This window comes from Callorhinchus milii, unplaced genomic scaffold (genome assembly GCF_018977255.1).
Source record: "Callorhinchus milii isolate IMCB2004 unplaced genomic scaffold, IMCB_Cmil_1.0 Scaffold2, whole genome shotgun sequence".
NCBI classification, from domain to species: domain Eukaryota; kingdom Metazoa; phylum Chordata; class Chondrichthyes; order Chimaeriformes; family Callorhinchidae; genus Callorhinchus; species Callorhinchus milii.
The window spans coordinates 114,752,822-114,773,083 of record NW_024704743.1 but is presented as its reverse complement, the minus strand read 5'-3'; the positions used below and the strand labels follow the sequence as shown (position 1 = coordinate 114,773,083).

Below are 20,262 nucleotides of genomic sequence, written 5' to 3'. Positions count from 1 at the left end.
TGAGGGAGGGAGGGAGGGGAGCTGTGAGGGGCAGGGCAGGGGAGCTGTGAAGGAGGGGAGCTGTGAGGGGGGGGCAGGGTAGGGAGCTGTGAGGGGAGGGGCAGGGCAGGGGAGCTGTGAGGGAGGGAGGGGAGCTGTGAGGGGAGGGCAGGGCAGGGGAGCGGGGAGGGCAGGGCAGGGGAGCTGTGAGGGGAGGGCAGGGCAGGGGAGCTGTGAGGGGAGGGGCAGGGCAGGGAGCTGTGAGGGGGAGGGGGAGCTGTGAGAGGAGGGCAGGGCAGGGGAGCTGTGAGGGGAGGGGCAGGGAGGGGAGCTGTGAGGGGAGGGGCAGGGCAGGGGAGCTGTGAGGGAGGAGGGAGGGAGGGGAGCTGTGAGGGGAGGGGCAGGGCAGGGGAGCTGTGAGGGAGGGGAGCTGTGAGGGGAGGGGCAGGGCAGGGGAGCTGTGAGGGAGGGGAGCTGTGAGGGGAGGGGGGCAGGGCAGGGGAGCTGTGAGGGAGGGGAGCTGTGAAGGGGGAGGGCAGGGGAGCTGTGAGAGGGAGGGGCAGGGCAGGGGAGCTGTGAGGGAGGGAGCTGTGAGGGGAGGGGCAGGGCAGGGGAGCTGTGAGGGGAGGGGCAGGGCAGGGGAGCTGTGAGGGGAGGGGCAGGGCAGGGGAGCTGTGAGGAGGGGAGCTGTGAGGGAGGGGCAGGGGAGCTGTGAGGGGAGGGCAGGGCAGGGGAGCTGTGAGGGAGGGGCAGGGCAGGGGAGCTGTGAGGGGAGCTGTGAGGGAGGGCAGGGCAGGGGAGCTGTGAGGGAGGGGAGCTGTGAGGGAGGGCAGGGCAGGGGAGCTGTGAGGGAGGGAGCTGTGAGGGGAGGGCAGGGCAGGGGAGCTGTGAGGGAGGGCAGGGCAGGGGAGCTGTGAGGGAGGGGAGCTGTGAGGGGAGGGCAGGGCAGGGGAGCTGTGAGGGGAGGGGCAGGGCAGGGGAGCTGTGAGGGGAGGGGAGCTGTGAGGGAGGGGAGCTGTGAGGGGAGGGCAGGGCAGGGGAGCTGTGAGGGGAGGGGGGGAGGAGGGGAGCTGTGAGGGGAGGGAGGAGGGGAGCTGTGAGGGGGGAGTGGGAGGGCAGGGCAGGGGAGCTGTGAGGGGAGGGGAGCTGTGAGGGAGGGAGGGCAGGGGAGCTGTGAGGGGAGGGGAGCTGTGAGGGGGGGGAGCTGTGAGGGGAGGGGAGCTGTGAGGGAGGGGCAGGGCAGGGGAGCTGTGAGGGGAGGGGAGCTGTGAGGGAGGGGAGCTGTGAGGGAGGGAGGGGAGCTGTGAGGGGGGGAGCTGTGAGGGAGGGGCAGGGCAGGGGAGCTGTGAGGGAGGGGAGCTGTGAGGAGGGGCAGGGCAGGGGAGCTGTGAGGGGAGGCAGGGCAGGGGAGCTGTGAGGGAGGGGAGCTGTGAGGGAGGGGAGCTGTGAGGGGAGGGGAGCTGTGAGGGAGGGGAGCTGTGAGGGGAGGGCAGGGCAGGGGAGCTGTGAGGGGAGGGCAGGGGAGCTGCTCTTGCTGTGAGTTGGCTGTTGGGGAGCAGGTTGCAGGCTGAGCGCCCTGTGAGTTGCAGTGAAGATGACTGAGGAGGGGAAAGCTGAGAGCAAAGGAGACATCATCAGCGGCAAAGATCTGGAGAAACAGCTTCGTCTCCGAGTCTGTGTTTTGACTGAAATCCTCAAGACTGAGAGCGATTATGTGGAGACGTTGGAGTTTCTGGTCTCTGTAAGTTATACTGACATGAAATCTGTTTGATTTTTTTATATATAGACATATAAAACAGTATATAATGTATGTATATATATATATATACCCTGTATTTACACACAGGGTGACCAAAAAGTGATGCCATTACAATCTCTAATAAATCTTAAAGAAATGATTTTTTTTTAGATAATGGAGTAGTTATCACGACTTTTTGGCCACTCGACCTGAGTGTCACAGAAGGTCTCTCAGCTGCTTTCAGTCAGTCAGTCAGTCAGTCAGTCCATAGAATCATAGAATTATATAGCACAGAAGGAGGCCATTTCTGTGTTATTATATAGTTATTATATATAGGGTGACTGACTTGGCAAAGGAGATGGTTGGGGGGAGTTTATTCTCTCTCTCTCTTTTTCTTTCCATGGTTTGAATGTGTAGAGAGAAGGCAATCACGTTTGTTATATGTGTGTGTGTGTGTGTGTTGTATGTGTGTGTGTTGTATGTGCGCGTTTGTTATATATGTGTGTGTTGTGTGTGTGTGTGTTGTATGTGTGTGTTTGTTATATATATGTTTGTGTGTGTGTTGTATGTGTGTGTGTGTCCTTCTCTCCTCAACCCCCCCCCCCCCCCCCCACACCCCAACAAAAAAGAACATAAACTGCACACACTTTCAAACTTCTCAGGCAGTGCTTTTAATTTATTTCTCTCTCTATATATATATAACAAGTAGCCAAGTGTGGTTTGGGCTGGATTTGACAAGCACTGCTTTGAGCTGAACGGTTCAGTCGAGCTCCACACACACACACAAGTTTACTTTACTGATCTCTCTACTGTAAGTCAGTCAGTCAGTCCCCACCAGCCCCTCTCTCTCTCTCTCTCTCTCTACCCTCCACATGTGGTTAAATGCCCTGCTCGGTGCCATGACTCCCATTGCTTCAATCCCATCACAAGAGCCAGGCAGCTCCCTTGGGAGGAAAAGTGAGGTGCCTTGTTATTTTTTTTGGGGGGGAAGGGTGTTGGTTGAGAAATATCCACGTTCCCAAACCAGCAGCGTTTCGACCAGCAAAGGAGTTGGGTGGCAGATTGAGGGGCAGATGGTGAGAAAGTTCTCACAATAACAATGAGCAGCTCCTGCGGGAAATACATGGGAAAAGGCCATTTAGCTCCTCTGATTACAGAGGAAATGACGCGAATCCCCCTGAATTTAGTGCCTATTTATACAAACTTTATTTCCTGACCAAAGGGAGCCTGGAGGGACTTGAGGGGCTGGGGGTGGGAGGGGGCTGTGGGGGGGGAGAGGACACACAATAGGGCAGTAAAATAGTCAGGATTGAAGAGGAAAACCATAACAAAAGTGGGATGGATTTCTTGCTCTTGCTCAATGCAACAGGGGTGTTCTGTACTGCTTTATAAGTTTCAGAGAAAACACATGCTCAGGAATTGTGGAGTCCTGTAGCTCAGTGGTTAGAGCACTCGCTTTGCAAGCGAGAGACCTGAGTTCAATTCCAGGCTGAGGGCGAAACCTTGGGCAATTTTCCTTACTCCACACAGAGCCTAATAATAATCCCTCCAAAACAAAAAAAGCAATAATAAATTGGTCATTTTCAATCCACGACTGTTTGTGGGACATTGCTGTGCGCAATTGGCTGCTGCGTTCGCCCACAAATATACAGTCAATTCACTTTACAGTGTGTTCTGTGAAGCGCTTTGGGACGTCCTCCCGACGTGAAAAGCGCTATATCAAATGCATGGATTATTTAGTTTTTAAGCGCTCTGAGATGCTATACTGTGTGAGGGTTGCTATGTAATTGCAAGTTGTTGTTGTTACACTGAGCTGACACGGTGTGTAATAATATTATCCTTATATAACATCTTATGTTGTTGAGCTGTCTCAAAGTGCTTCACTGAATATAATGTAAAGTGGATTGACTGTATAATTTATAGGTGAAACATGAGGTGTAGTTCTTTGTGATACTATGCACTCCTGCTCAGGGAAGGAAGAGTCCATGTGTGCTCAGAGAATCCATAACGTTTCATAGTTTGACAGTTTGACAGTTTCGGGCAATAACACTGGCGGCACTCCAGTACTGTATTACTACATGAGTTAAACTGACCCATTGAGACAAGCCATTAAAAAATTGGTGGCTCACTTCAAGGCTGTGTTTGTGGGTCATTACTGCACACACTCACCACACTTCATTCATTGGTGTGTGTGTGTGTAAAGGCATCGAGTGTGCTGCTGTTACATATGTACATCCAATATTGTACATCATAAATCTTATACAGTGTTACATCCTGTGCAGGGTAAGCTGGCAGACACGAGTAGAGAATTCTTCTCACTTTTAGATTAAAAAAACCGAAATGGGCTGTTTAGATCTGACTTTCTGAGTAGATTCAATCATCCAATCAGATAATAATATAATAATCCTTGCATTTGATATTTTTCACGTCTTCTAGAAGTCTCAAAGCGCTTCACAGAATAGACTGTAAAGTGGATTGACTGTATAATTCATAGGTGAATGCATATTTGTGGGCGAAAAGGGTATCTCAGATCAAGCTGCTTTTGGAAATCTGACTAAATTGTTACAGATGATGAATGAAAACAATAACAACCTAATAATAACATAACCAAAAATAACAGCTGATTTTACCGAATCTGTACTCTACTTAATCTTTTCCGGTGCCACTTTATTATAATAATAATAATCTTGCATTTGATATAGTGCCTTATCATGTCTCCGAGACCTCTCAAAGCGCTTCGTAGAATATACTGTAAAGTGAATCAACTGTATTTTATTCTCTATTTAAATGCTGCTTTTATCTTGTATTATGTCTCTTGGACAACTTGGAGTCCTATCTTACACCTAATGTCCTAGCTATACTAGATATAGCACTTCACTTTTTCCCACTAAATTGATAGAATTATATAGCTATATAATGCAGTAATATCAGCTTGGCGAGGTTGGTAGCACTCTTGTGTCTGCGTCAGATTGTTGTGGATTAAAGCCTCCCTGTCAGGAATTGGAACTGACATCGTCTGTGCAGCACTCCAGTGCTACATTGTTGGAAGTGCCGTCCTTCGGATGAGACGTTAAACTGAGGTCCTGTCTGCCTGTTCAGGTGGGTGTGAAAGATCCCATGGAATGATTTGAAAAGAGAACAGAGTTTCTCCTGCTGTCCTGGCCAACAATCGCCCAAATAAACTTGGCCATTTATTTCATCGTTGTTTGTCGGACATTGCTGTGTACCAATTAGCCTCTGCATTTGCCTATAAAATACAGTCACTTCACAGTGTATCCTGTGAAGTGCTTTGAAACAGCTGCCCAATGTGAAGGGCACTTTATCAAATGTAAGGGATTATTATTTTATTGAGTGGCAGTGCAGCCATGGCTGCACTGTGAGGCCTATTGTGACAGAGGGCACCACCTCTATCACTGGAGCACACAGACAGGCAGTTCAACCTCATCCTTGTGTTAAAATAAAACCTTATATTTCCTTGTCTCATTTGCCTCGCTTTTTCTTTCTTCTACTTTGTTTTGGTTTTCTTGGCCCTCTCTTTACAAGAGCGCACACTGAAACGTGGCTATAAATTGTACCCTCTCCTGCTTTATATAGGCCATCACCAAACTTGAGCAGCGCTCAACCACCCAAGCTGTTTATGTAGTTTATTACTGCATACTGGTCATTCACTTGGCTGTTTGTAGGACAATGCTGTGTGCACATTGACTGCTACGTTCAATGTAGCATAAATCAACACATGATGCATCCTGTGCAGGGTAAGCTGGCAGACATGAATAGATAATTTTTTTTATACAAAAAGTACACTGTCACTAGTCTTTACAGGAAATCCTATGATTATTGTAAGGTGTAGTGACTGTATTAGAAGGCAAATATGGCAGATGTTTACATTGCAGGAAGGATTGTTGCTAGGGTATCGGGATCTTTAAACTCCCTCTCTTTTTGAGTAGTGCCATGAGACTTTTAATGAGTCTATAGCATATAAAAACATTTACAAGCACTGGTTGTGTTTTTTTCCCCCCAACCTTTACAACTCTGAAAAAGTGACAAGTTTCCAAAGTTTTAAAGGGCAATTTCAGGCCAGATTGCAGGAAGTTCCTCTTTACTCTCTGAGCTCTGTTAATCGCACTGAGATGATATCCTGCATGGTGGGTGCTATATAAGTACACGTTTTTGTTACTCAGAGTGTAACTAATGATTGAAACAGGTTGCAAGGAGTGATGGTTGAGGCTAGGACACTGGACTCATTTAAAAAGCAGCTTGATGCTGTGATGGGGGAGGCAGTGGGGTGAGTGTTCTGGAAGGATGAGATTGGATGGGTTGAAGAGCCTTCTTCAACCAAACAATTGTGACGTGCAGCGTATAACTTTACTTTGTGGGAACTCAAGTCGAGAGGTAAGAAGTCTGGTTTCAGACTGTTGGAATTGAAACTGGCTCCTCTTACTTGGACACAGTCTTGATGTGTGGGCACTAGGGTTTACACTTAGGCTAACACTCCAGTGTAATATTAAGGAAGTGTTACTTCAACTGTAATATTGAAAGAGTTGATCTTTGGATGGGATAGCCTGCATGTCTGCCTTTTCAAGTGAATGATAATGATCCCATGATGCTATTCAAAAGCAGAAGGAAGTTTAATAATAATCCTTGATTTGATATACAATACTTACTTATCACGTCGTCGAGATTATCTAAATGCATTTCACAGTTTCTCCTTTTATCCTGGTAAATTGGTTAATCACTTCATAGCTGTTTAAGGCACCTTACTATTTGCAACAATTGATAATAGTTACCCTAAAGTGCTTTAAATTGTCTTGAGTGATAAAAGTGCTCTTCTTTCTTGAAATGTTCGGGAGAGTAGATACCATCTATTTTATTTGGTTCTCTGTGCATAATAGCACTTAGAATCATAGAATTATACATAGAATTATACAGAAATTATACCTTTCGGCCCATCGTGTTGTTGAAAAGAGCTATCCAAATCAATCCCCCTTCCCTGCACTCCACCCACAGCCCTGCAAACTTGTCCTCCCAAAATAATTATCTACTTCTCTCTTAAAAGCTGTTATCGAATTGGCTTCCACCATCCTTTCAGGCAATGCATTCCAGATCCGAACAACTCGCTGTGTGTAAAAAGAAATTCTCTTCATCTCCCCTGTTTCTTTTAACAACTATTTGAAATTGGTGTCCTTGGGTTACCGATCCACCCACCAGTCGAAATAGTTTCTCCTTGTTCACCCTATCGAATCACCTCATAATTTTGAAAACTTCTATTAAGTCTCCTCTTAACCTTCTCTGCTCCAAGGAGAATAATCCTAGCTTCTCCAGCCTCTCCTGATAACTGAAGTCCCTCATTCCTGGTACCATCCTGGTAAATCTCCTTTGCACCCTCTCCAATGCCTTGACATCCTTCCTAAAGTGTGGGGCCCAGAACTGAATTTGAGATTACTTTTAACTTAATTTTGGGTTGACAATGTATGGTAATGTTTACGGAATAGAGATGCTACTCCATCTCTGGTGAAGAGAAACCTGGATACAGTCAGTAACCCACTGCTTCTACATTACCTTAAATTACATTGTGTAACAATAGATGTCTGTGAGCTACTTGTTGGTATGGAGAGACTTAAGAAGGGGAAGCAATTGGTGAATTGAAGGATGCTTTGTAGGCATTTTAAGTAACAGTATTGACCTTGGTATGGCCTATAAAGCTAGAAACAGCTGATACAGACATTTGATTCAACAACAACAACAACAACAAGATTCCATTTATAGAGCGCCTTTCACGTCAGGAGGACGTCCCAAGGCGCTGCACAGTTGGGTCATGACCCGAGCAGGGGGGAAATGGTCAGGGTGAGGGGAGGAAGGGAGGGAGAGAGGAGGGGGGAAATGGTCAGGGTGAGGGGAGGGAAGGGAGGGAGCGAGGAGGAGGAAGAGAGTCGAGAGGGGAGCTGAAGGCACGGTCAAAGAGAAAGGTTTTGAGACCGGCCTTGAAGGAGGAAAGGGAGGAAGCAAGGCGAAGGCACTGGGGGATGGAGTTCCAGAGCCTCGGGGCTGAGAGGCTGAAGGCCCGACCACCGATAGTAGGGCGGTTGGGGCGGGGGACGTGGAGCAGACCGGAGCCAGAGGAACGGAGGGTACGGGCAGGTAGGTAGGGGGATAGTAGGTTGGAGAGGTAGGAGGGAGCAAGGCCGTGAATGGCCTTGTAGGTGAGGATGAGGATCTTGAAATCAATCCTCTGGGGGATGGGGAGCCAGTGGAGGCGAGCGAGGGTGGGAGTGATGTGGTCCCGAAGCCTGGTGCGGGACAGTACACGAGCTGCAGAGTTCTGAATGACCTGCAGCTTGTGGAGGGAGGTGGCGGGAAGGCCGGCGAGGAGAGAGTTCCCATAGTCCAGCCTTGAGGTGACAAAGGCGTGAACCAGGGTTTCAGCAGCGTGAGGGGTGAGGTAGTGCCGTAATCTGGCGATATTCCGGAGGTGATGGAAGGCGGTGCCAGTTGTGGTGCGGATGTGAGGGAGAAAGGACAGCTCAGGGTCGAACAAAACGCCGAGGTTCCTGACTGGCTTTGAGAGGTGGAGAGTGCAGCCTTGGATGCTGATGGTGTCAGCGCCTGAGGTGCGGAGGCGCTGACGTGAGCCAATCAGGAGGGCCTCGGTTTTTCGCACGTTGAGCTGAAGAAAGTTGTCTCTCGTCCAGGACTCGATGTCGGACAGGCAGGCTGTCAGGACATCGGTGGTCGTGGAGTTGAGAGTAGAGGAGGAAAGGTAGAGTTGGGTGTCATCCGCATACATGTGGAAGTTAACCCCATGTTTGCGGATGATGTCACCGAGGGGGAGCATATAGAGGGTGAAGAGGAGGGGACCGAGGACAGAGCCCTGAGGGACACCACATGAGACAGTACGGGGGGTGGAGGAGAAGCCATTCGTTGAGACGAAGTGAAGACGGTGGGAAAGGTAAGAGCTAAACCATTCAAGGACAGTGCCTTGAAGGTTGAGGTGGGAGGACAAGCGGTGGAGTAGGATAGCGTGGTCGACCGTATCGAATGCTGCCGATAGGTCGAGGAGGACGAGGAGACAGAGGGAGCCCTGGTCACAGATAGTCAGGATATCATTGGTGACCTTGACCAGGGCAGTTTCTGTGCTATGAGCAGCACGGAAACCTGACTGAAGGGGTTCAAAAAGAGAATGGGTGGAGAGGAAAGAGCGCAGTTGGGAGGCGACAACTCTTTCCAAGACCTTGGAGAGAAAGGGGAGGTTGGAGATGGGCCGGTAGCTTGATAGCTACAATTGTAGTCTACTGATATGAGTTCAACTTGTCAATGCAGGTTTGTGATTTGAGTACTTACTTATAATCAGTGTCTGAGTTGGTTAATGTAAATGCTCCAAATTACATATTCATCAATGAAATATGATAAGGTATGTTTTATTTAATGGTGCTGCAAGATTATAATGAAAAAAAATCATCATTGGTTAAAATCCCCTGGATAAAATTGGTCATTCATGCTCTGCACAAATTGTCTGCCATGTTTGCCTATAAAATACAATCATTGTACTTTACAGTAAATCCATGAAGCACTTTGAGATGTCCTCACAACATGAAAGGTGCTATATCAAATGTAAGGATTCTTATAAAATTAATACATCAATTTTTCTTTGCAAAAAGGTTTTTATGTAAGAAAGTTTTAATATTCAAAGTTAATCCATTTTCCAAATGCTGTACATTTTTTGAGAAAAACAATGAATAACCGTGCAAAGAATCCTTAGAATGTAAAAACTTATCCATGCTATTGATAATAAATGCTGCCAAAATTACCTACCTTTTGTTAACAATTGTATAAAAATGTATTGCAAAGTTTTTACCTTCTCAAAATTGACTTTAACGGTTACTAGGAAGCTTATTGGCTTAAAATTGCCATTATGAATTTTAACAAGAAATCAAATTCTGTCATTTTCTCCACTGGAAACTTTGAATACAATGATACAAATATACAGTTCGCCAAAGACAATAAGTGGAAATGCTATTACTCAGGAGTGTTTTTTTTCAATGTCCTAACCTTCCTGTAGAGTGAGAATATAAATCAGACATAAAACATGTTTAGAAACTTCTTATTCCTACTGACTGACTGGGCCAAATGCACTGAGATTTGTTTGACAAAGTATCCTCAAACACATTTAACCATTTAATACCTGTGGAATGGTTTACTCTTTGCATTTTGTGTTTTTGTATAGGATTATAATATTTACCAGAATAATCCTTACATTGGAGGATGTCTCAAAGCACTTTGCAGGATTTACTGTAAAGGGCAGTGACCTGTGTTGTAGGTGAATATTTGGAGTAATCTTCTTCAGAACTAGATTTGCTTTTTTGTTTGAATTCAGTGAATTTTTCATATACTGTGGTTCATTTGTGATTTAGAAGCAATCATCAGACATTATCACGGATACATCTACAATACCAAACACGTTTACATTTACAGTGGGCGAAGAAAGATGACCGAAAGCGGAAGGTCTTGAGCTGGACCCTGGACGAGGTGAGGGAGGGAGCAAAGATTTAGTGATCTGAGAACTTGATGCTGAATGAATGTATAGTTAGGAACTGGGTTTTCTCTTCTAACAAGTTATTCAGCGGCTGTCAGACATGAGTTAAATAATGTACGAACTAAAGGCAGAGTCTCTTTCTGGTAAATATCCTCAGAAATGTTCCATTCCTTCTCAGTTCCGTCGTTGTACTGGGATCGTTCTCAGTTCAAGATTTTTCCCAGGATGATTTGGAGAGAGGTTGAACACATCTTCAGGCTTGTTCCTTACTGAAACAACCTCCAGATGTTGTGGATGTCAGCGCAGTGATGATTTATTGTTGCAGGGGGATAAGAAAATGGGTTTGAGTGCAGCCTGACAAAGTCAGCAAAACCTTCTGAATCCGAGTGAAATGATCAAAAGAAATGACAGTGTGCAAACAGAGTTTTGAAATGTATTCAGAATAAGGAACTGAGTGGTGTAGTGGGAAAGCACGCTATGCCTTTCCCTCTGGGATCTGGGTTCAAATCTAAGCCAGACTGATGGGATGTAAGTTTTTTTTCTTCCTCTTGTTTGGACTCTGAAGTCTGATGTGAAACCAGGACATCCAATTCCAATTGCTTTGGTCTACAGCAGAAAACTGGCCTTACATTTAACAACTTTAACTCAGCTTCAATGAAGGCTGCAGAGAGGTTTACAGTGCTGTTTGATAGGTGAGGCTATTCTGAGATTGTAGATCAAAAAAATAAAATAAAAAAACAATAATAATGTGGTCACTCAATCCATGACTGTTTGTGGGACATTAATGTGTGCAATAGGCTGCCGCAATTGGATCATCACAGTTGTTTTCAAATCCCTTCATGCCATGGCACCTCACTAGCTTTCCGACCTGCTTAACCCACAACCTGCCCTCCGTTCCGCGATTGGTGGCAACGCTTTCAGCCACTATGCCCCAAAACTCTAGAACACTCTTCCTCTATACCTCTGCCTTGCCCCTTCCTCATTTTCAGGTCGCACCTGAAGATCTTCCTATTCGACCGTGCCTCCCCCTCCCCCCAGCTCAGAGTCGTGCTCCGCCACTGTCCACTCCGCTCTGGGACGCTACCCTGTGTGAGGGACGCTATATAAATGCAACTTGTTGTTGTTGCTGCGCTTCACCCAAAAATTATACAGTCAATTGGTTTGCATTTCATTGCAAATCAATCTCAAAGCTAGGTATCCATAACTAATCTGCATTTTTATACCTTTCTCTCCAGTTTTCTCACCTTTCCCTGATGTCTAACACTCTGATTTGTGTTAAGACTCCACTCCACCATAGGCATTGGTCACCCTCTGGTATCTTGCCCAAGTTGTCCTGTTTTCTCATATGCAAGTCTAGACAGTGTCAGCAGGCCACTTAGCCAAGCCCAATCTTGCCCTCACCTGCCATTCAGACATCCGCACTTTGAAGCAGGGTTACCAGACTATGATCAGAAATGGGGTCCCTATCTGATTGGTTTTGTTGCTACCTGGGGCAGGGCTCAGGACTCAGGCAAGACTCAAATAAATTGCCCCTCAGCTCCCCAGCTGAGATCAGCTAACTCTACGCAAACTTTTTCAAGACTGAGGTGAGGTGGATAGATATTTGTTAGGCAAGGTTATCAAGGGACAAAAGCAGAGATCGCTGGCAACACTCAGCAGGTCAGGCAGCATCTATGGAGAAAGGAAAGTGGGTCAACGTTTCGGGTACACAACCCTTCGTCACAAGGGTTATGGACCTGCTGAGTGTTCCCAGCGATCTCTGTTTTTGTTTCAGATTTCCAGCATCTGCAGTTTTTGTCTTTTATTAAGGTTATCAAGGGATATGGGGCAAGGGCAAGTAATTGTAGTTGAGGTAAAGATCAGCCATTATCTTACAGAATGGCAGAACAGGCTCGAGGGTCTGAATGGCCTACTCCTGTTCCTATGTTTCTATGCAAATCTAAATGTTAAAAAGGATTATACAGTCAATTTACTTTATAGTATATTCTTTGAAGCACTTTGAGACATCTCGAAGATATGATAAGGCGCTGCATCAAATCCAAGGGTATTATTATTGCAAATGTTCCACTTCCCAGCCCGATGAGGACAGAATAATTCACTGAGACGAAGAAATGAACGTGAAATGCTCTTGTTCTGTTTGCGCTATGATTTTACTGGAGCACAAACAAACATTCACTGTTATGTTATTGCAGGAGTCAGTCGTAGATCTGAGGTGTCAGCTGAAATGTTAGTTGAACAGGAGAACGGAAAGGAAGGCACTCTCAACAGCAGAGGAAAGTGTTCCCAACGTTGTTATGAGATCAATAATAATTCAAGCTCACAAATTGAGAGATATACATCTAGTTAGTTGTATGCTGACGTTTAGCTTGCTCACAAATTAGTATTGTTGCTGGTATGATTTTATCCTGAAGTTAAACTATGCAAGTATAAAATATTTGTTGGTGAAAATCACATTTGCCACAAAACCTAGTTTCCTTCTCCTTTGCTGCTACTCTAAAGTGCTCCAAGACGCTATGCTGCATTAAGGGTGCTTCATAAATCAAGTTGTTATTTTAACAATTTCCTACACTCATTTTCGTATGTATTTCGTACATAAAGATCTAAATGAAACCATGTTTTAATAAGCAAGAAGCAGTTGTTTAGACTCTGCTTTGCTTTTATACCGCTGGGGTAACTCTGTTTCCATCTGCCTTTAAGAGGTCCTGTATTGGCATTGCTGTTTATTTTCAATTAAAATATTTAAAAGTAAGGTTCCTTCCTCATGCTATTTCATGTTTATGTAAGGGTCCATTCACATCATTATTTTCCTCCTGAGTTGGATGAGCTGTGGATGAGTGCGTTACATATGTTCTGTAGTTGACTGGTTGAAGTTTTCTGTGATCGTTTATGGCATATTGAGCTCATTAACGGTTGGTGCTTTTAATGAAGTTTCACTGTGAGGCAAGCTATGCACAAAAGCTTTTGTCTGAACAGGAAATACTTGGCAGTCTGTTTGTTACTGCTAATCAGATAAGTATCAAAAGAAAAGTCAGAGTAAATATGAAGAGAAAAATCTAGCCAGAGTTTGTGAAACTTGTCTAGCTTCTACCATAAGACATTTATGTTTCTTGCAGATTTTGGTTTCAGGTGTGCAGAACTACAAAACGAAGTCCTGAAATTTTTTGTGGTTTTGCACTGAATATCATTGTCTTAAAATGTAAGATCGCGTAGAATGATATGCTTTTCTACGCACATATAATTCCCAGGATTCCGAAGCCCTCAATTTCTCACTATCTTAGCCACATGCCCAGTGTTGTGAAATTTAAAATTGTGCAGAATTTTGAAAATTTCTAAAATTAACTCTTCATTTGGAAGCCTTTCTTTTACAATTTGTGAAAAAAATTGAATATTAGGTGCATGTTGGCAAGAACCAAGACTTGGGGACTTCAGAGTGCCCTGGAGTACCTGGACCCGCCTGACTCAGGAACTGGACTACAAACACTGCCACATCAGATAGCTCAATTCTGACATTCCGTTGCCAAACCTGTCACCTTGGAGCCAGTCTAACTCCAATGAGACTCTGCTTACCACCCACCCACCACCCCCCGCCCCCACCACACCCACCACCCAGGATTGCCAGTTTGGAGTTGTCAAGTTGGAGTTTTCTGAAGTTTTGCACTATTTTAAATATGAAGACAGTGGCCTTAAGGTTATGACCATGTACAATTTTGGGGGATGGATATCATCATCCCAATTTGTTTCTATATATCATTGAAATTCTATATTAGAGCAGAATTGGAAAAGTCTGTGTGAGGTCTGTGCACACCTGACGAAATGCCATAATTTATTGTGTCAAATCATCTTTCTTTGGCTGCCTCCACTAGAATTCATGATGTATTCACAATGCTCCAAGTATTTCTGTCAATTACTGTACATCACACACAGAAAGCGGTGCTTTAATTAGGCAAATCCAGTGTCGAGGTAACAACAACTTGTATTTATATAGCACCCTTCCCGCGCGGTAGGGTCTCTGAGCGCTTAATAATGGTGAATCTTGACGCCGAGCCAGGGGAAAGGAGAGGTGACTATAACCACGGTTGAAGAGGAAGGTCTTTAGATACGGTCTGAAGAGAGACTAGGAGGAGGCATGGCGGAGGGATTGAGCCAGACATTTGAGTTTTTAGATTTGACATTTATAAACTTTACTCGTGTGCTTTAGGATTTCTTTAATGCCTCCTTCATTGCAGTGGAGCCTTGCACTCACTCCAAAAGAATCTGTTATTTCATGCAGAAATCTTTGAAACCTGTTTTTCATTATTAGTCGATATAAAAACAGAAGGACACCACATTGTCTTCTGACAACTGAATGCCTGTCTGGTTTCCTTTCTGACTCTACATTAGATAGGGTACAAGTTGAAAAAGAAAGCATGGAATTAAAGATGAAATGAAAAAGAAAGCATGAACATAACATTATTCTTGCTGAATTTGCATCTCAGAAGAACACTTCTCCCTCCCCCACACCCATCCACCCACCCACCCAACCACTAGTCAGTTTCACAAAATCAACAGATGGCTGTCCATTTGTGATAGTTGACATTTTACAGAACCAAAGAGATTTCCGAAAACAGTGAGGGTTGTGAAAATTGAGTTATCAGTCTATACAAATAACTTGATACTAAAAGGCAGTGGAATCATTTGAGCTGCTCAAATGTTAAAGGAAGGGGATAGGAGGACTTTTTTTTAATAAAGAGTTCATTCCATTTATTGTCCTACAAATAAAAGGGTTTAAATTAGAAAGCCCCGCACATTAAACCGTTGCTCTACTCACTGCAACTTACAGATGAATTCTGATCGAGACATCTGAATTCCTCTGAAGCTTTCATGCTTCAGTGAACAGACCAAGAAAGTTAGAGATACATATGTTCAAGAACTCATAACTTTTTAAACTTTGACTGGAAGGAGCATGTATGTGATTACCAAACCCAAGGCTCACATGTGAAGATGGCTTTGTAAATTTGGGCAGTGATTTGACAAATGTGATGATTTGCATGTATTCTGCTTAAGTAATAATAGACAATTGTTGACATTACCCCCATGGAATTACCAATACATAGGTTGATTGTGAAGCTGGGATAATAAACTTAATTCGTTAGTTGATGATTCATGACCCAGTTTGCCTTCAATTAATGCTAACTGCAACATTCAACAAGTTATAAGGCTGTGGTGCTTGACATTGAAAAGTAATCCCATCTATTAGGAAGTAAGATAATAAAATTCCTTGCAACTGAATAGGACCTTTCACGTTGGAAGGATGTCTCAAAGTGAGGATTCACTGTAAGTGTAGTGACTGGGTTTATTTTTGAGGTGGGTGTCTTGAATTACACTCCCAAGTGCAATGGTATGAGGAAGTGTGGAGAACAGCATTGCTCTCTTCTCATTAAGTATTCTCTTGAATGAAAGATCCATGATGTAGGGTTCAGCTGGAACCCTGACTCGCTTTCATATTGTTAGTGATATTCTTTTGTGAGGTGGGATTTCTACTGTGACACTGAACCGACCATAGGCTATCTCATAACAGTTAATGACAAACATATGAACAGTTTTCATACAGAATTTAAATACGACTGTTAACATAAGCACTGTGAGTCAATATCTGCCAATATCTAGATACACATAGCAGATCAGTGTTGTCAGCGAAGGATTAATAAAAAGAGGTGTGACTTCACGACGGACGGCATCTCAGTGCTTGAGCCAAATGACTCTTGTGTTTCTGCGAGATGAAATTTGCAGTGTTCCTTAATGCCTGATTCCTTCTGCCAAATTAAGGCCATGAATACATTAAAACAATACAACTAAATTAGTCCTTTACTAATTTGGGCTGGTGTAAAGTATCCTCATTTATCTTAGTAATGAGTGCTCTGCTCCCAGTCTATGATGCACACAGATGAGCTGCTGGCAACCCAGAGAATAAAAATCCCACAATATGAAGTCCATTTCCTGGTCTGGGTCATGGTAAGGAGTGTAAGTAAGAAGTGGTCAAAGCCTTGAAGAGTAGGATGATAATAAAAATAATAATCCTTGCATTTGATATAGGGCCTTATTACGTCTCGAAGACATCTCAAAACACTCATAGAATATATTGTTAAGTGAATTAACTGTATATTTTGTGGGTGAAACACACAAACAAGATTGGCTCTAACTGCACTTGTGTTGTGTTGCATAGTTATCAATATTTAAATGCCTCTATTTTTCTCCCATCAGTTTTTGCCTCGCTTGTCTAGGTTAGCTTTCCATTTCAAATAAACTCAAATGGAAGGTTTTCTTTGGAATGTATCAACATACAAATCTAATTATACCAAGGAATGATGGATGTCTTAATGATGTGCACCCTTCCTCCTGTAATGACGACATTTGCCTCCACTTATCCAGCCACTTTTAATAGCTTGCATGAAGCTAGGAATTTGTTGGAAGCCATCTGTGTCTGATCCTAAATGTGCATGTGAAATAAGCAGGCAGAAAGTGCTGCCTTGCGTTTGAAGGTTTGAGAAGTAATGACCTTGAAGATACAGATCCTGATAAGCAGAACGCGTTGAGATGGAGCCTTGTAAAAATATCCCTATAAATTTGTGCACAAAGTGTCTCAGAATGAAACATTTAATTTGCATTTTTTCAGTGACAATTTTGATACAGCAGGAACCAATTCAATTGCCCTGATTATATATAATGGGATAAATGGATCCATTTAATTAGCTATGGAAAAGGGCTCCTTTTTGATACAAAGCTTTCTTCTGGAATACAATGGGGGGAGGGGGAATCTTCCCATGTGTATTTCACAGTTACTAGCATGAAATATGTTTTTATAAAGTAGATAAAACAATGTAGCTGACTGGGTGGAGAGAGTTAATGATATTTAAAAATATTGCCATTGGATCTTTTCGGTTAATGTCATTCCCTCTCCACCTTGTCGTCCCTTAGTTTGGTGAATTTTCATGTTCCATCCTCGTCTCCCTCCCTCTCCTTCCCCAGGAATATATTTGAGCCTTGCCTGAGTGCTGAGGCGTGCCCAAGGGAGCACAAAATCAGTGAGATAGGGACCTTAGTCCTGATCATACTCTGGTATCCCTGCTTCAAAGTGCGGATGTCTGAATGGCGGGCGAGGACAAGATTGGGCTCGGCTAAATCGCCTGCTGACACTGTCTAGACTTGCATATGAGAAAACAAGACAACTTGCGCAAGATACCAGTGGGTGACCAATGCCCATGATGGAGTGGAGTCTTAACACAAATCAGAGTGTTAGACATCAGGGAAAGGAGGTGAGAAAACTGGAGAGAAAAGTAAAAAAATGTAGATTAGTTATGGATACCTAGCTTTGAGACTGATTTGCAGTGCAATGCAATTTATATTTACCCAGTACCAGTTTAAGTTGGGTCTCAAAGCGTTACATTATTCACTGGGCACTCGAGTCAGGGCGGGAGTGGGTGGACTCGGGCATGAACTCGTCTTACTCAGCTGAAGGAGAAAGAAAGAACTTGAATTTTTGTAGCACCTTGTCACATCTAAACAATGTGTCTCACAGATAATTACCGTCAAAAGCAAATTAGATAGATTTATATTAGGAAATAATATCTTGGGATACAGCATGTAGTTCGGGACATGACATGTGCATGTGACTGCTAGGATGGTAGAAGGCGAACTCGATGGACCTTGGTCTTCGTTTGTCTAGCAATTCTTATGTTTTTAAAAGTAGGAATTTTTTTTCTGGGCAGCTAGCATTAGCAAAGTCCCACAAGCTGAGAACAAAGTGAATGACCAATTTTATCTGGAGGATTATTGACCAGGATAAGCAGAGGGAACTCCCTTCTCTTTCTGAATATTGTTGTGAGATCTTCGTTATCCACCGGAAGCAGAGGTGGAAAGCTACCAACTGAGCCAAGCTGATGCGGATTCTGTCTGTTCTGCCAAGGGGTGGAATGCCACTCGGAAGCGAGTCATGCCATTCCTACCAATCGAGCCAAGCTGACACTGTTATGAAACATTGCCTTTTTCACCCTGTAATCTTGTAGCTTTCCCTTTCGCCTCATTACTACCATGTTTAGTGACCCACAGGGTGTATCCCATCTCCTGTTTGCAACCAAAAATTGGCTACGCTTTCCTGTTTGATCAGTGTTGCTATAGACCGGATTTGTACTGTGTAGGATTCCTGGCAATGCTGAATTGGACACATGGCAATGTAAGCTGCCAATGGACTCGCAACTGGATTCCATCCCTCAAACCACCTGCCATAATCACGCAAATATTGTTAGCCATCTGTTCTTTTAGCCTTCGTACAAATCACCGCCACCACACAGGTCCAGAGAACCTAACTGCAAATCTGTGTATGTGTCACATCCTGTGCACGTGAAAAATGTGGTAGCAGTGGAGCTTTGACTGGACTGGAGGAGTTCAACTCAGTCACCCAAGCAAAGTCAAATTCCTGATCTGGAAAAGTAAGGCATTGGTTTGCCTCAAAAACAAGGTATTAATCAACGCTTTTCTATCTCTCTTATCAAACAATAAGAGGGTCTCTCGGTTCCTCATCAGGTGCTATTAGTGGTTCTATATATTATTTCCAATGCAGCTGTGCTTCTCTCAGCCCCCAGTGATAATTTCCACTCGTCTCATCTGGGAACATTTGATGCATTTTCCATCTTCTACTGTGTTAAAGAGACCATGCCTTCTCCCAAAGCAGACAGTTTTGTATTAACTTACGCTGGGCATGTACGACGCTGTGGGAGGCTGGAAATTCCTTCGGAAACTGGTTTACTGTGGTTCTTCTTAAGTACAGCGTCCAAAATGTAAGACTTTTCCAAAATGTTGCATTGTCTTCAATTTTAAGACCAGGGCATCAGTGTATGATGTATTTATGTGCTATGACTTTTATATCCTGCAGGAGTAAATCTTGTAGGACAGTTGCACGCACATTACGGAGAAAACAATAGGATTCTAATTTTCCACTTGAATACTGAGACCGGTCTCGTCATTGTGGTAATTGGTGATCATCCTATCGTGCAAACTTGCTGTTTTGAAGTATTTTAGTGAGTTAAAAACTTTGATTTTACTGTGTAATGTTACCTTTTGTACTGTTGGGAAACCGCGGTCCAAATAACTGCTCCTCACGCCATGGAAACTCTGAATTGTCACACAGCACCAAAAGCAATAAAGGGAAAACCAACATTACAGAAAAACCAAATGAATGAGCAGCTCTTTGCCATGTTAAAACATTGAGTGGACTTTCAGGCAAACATTGTTGTACATGTGACCCCTACTTTGGGTCCACCATTGAGAAGATACGCAAGTATTTCCTATTGTTTTTGTAAGTCCTTGGCACAAGCTAATGATTTGATAATAGTCATTTAAACAGTTTTATGATGTAACATAAGTTGTAAATACTGAGTTTACTTACGACATTCCTTCAAATGTACAAAAACACAAACATTAAATCTTTTGGAAACAAAAGGCAAAATACTGCAGATGCTAGAAATTAGAAGTCGCTGGGAACACTCAGCAGATCAGGCAGCATCTATAGAGAGAGGAAAGTGAGTTCAAGTTTCAGGTCGATGACCTTTCGTCCGAACAGTTCTGGGTTAGGACTACCAGCAGCATTGGAGTCTGCTCCAAGTACGACTTATAGGAAAGGTTTTCAAAGTGCTGCTTTCCTCAGTTTTGTTCAATCTGCCTTGCAACAATTGGCTTAGTTGGTGCTTTTGCTCTAATGGTAAGAGCTTACACTGGATCTATTGAAGTAACAGCGAGAGACAGCAATGAGAAGATGGTTGGGTTAGTATTCCGGAAGGATGAGATCAAATGGACTGAAGGGCCACCTTCATTGGCACCCCTCTACTGATCTTCCGAATTAAACCCATCTATCATCATGACTTCCACCTGAAGGAGTATTATCACTAAGCCTCTTCTTTTCTGATTGTTCTGTGAAAGTAGCCGCACGATATGAGCCAAATATTTAAAATTGCCTTTTCTCTTAAAAACGTTCTTCCCATTA

The 20,262-nt window shown here is 43.9% G+C and overlaps 1 protein-coding gene across 1 annotated transcript in view; it reads left to right on the top strand.

Annotated features, from left to right (window-relative positions):
- Nucleotides 1–1,463: 1,463 nt before the first annotated feature.
- Nucleotides 1,464–20,262, top strand: part of prex2 (phosphatidylinositol-3,4,5-trisphosphate-dependent Rac exchange factor 2) — a 184,636-nt gene continuing 165,837 nt past the window's right edge. Inside the window, exon 1 of the mRNA XM_007886904.2 lies at nt 1,464–1,720. Coding sequence (XP_007885095.1) covers nt 1,574–1,720 — 147 coding nt within the window. The 5' untranslated portion in view covers nt 1,464–1,573. The remainder of the gene's footprint in view (nt 1,721–20,262) is intronic.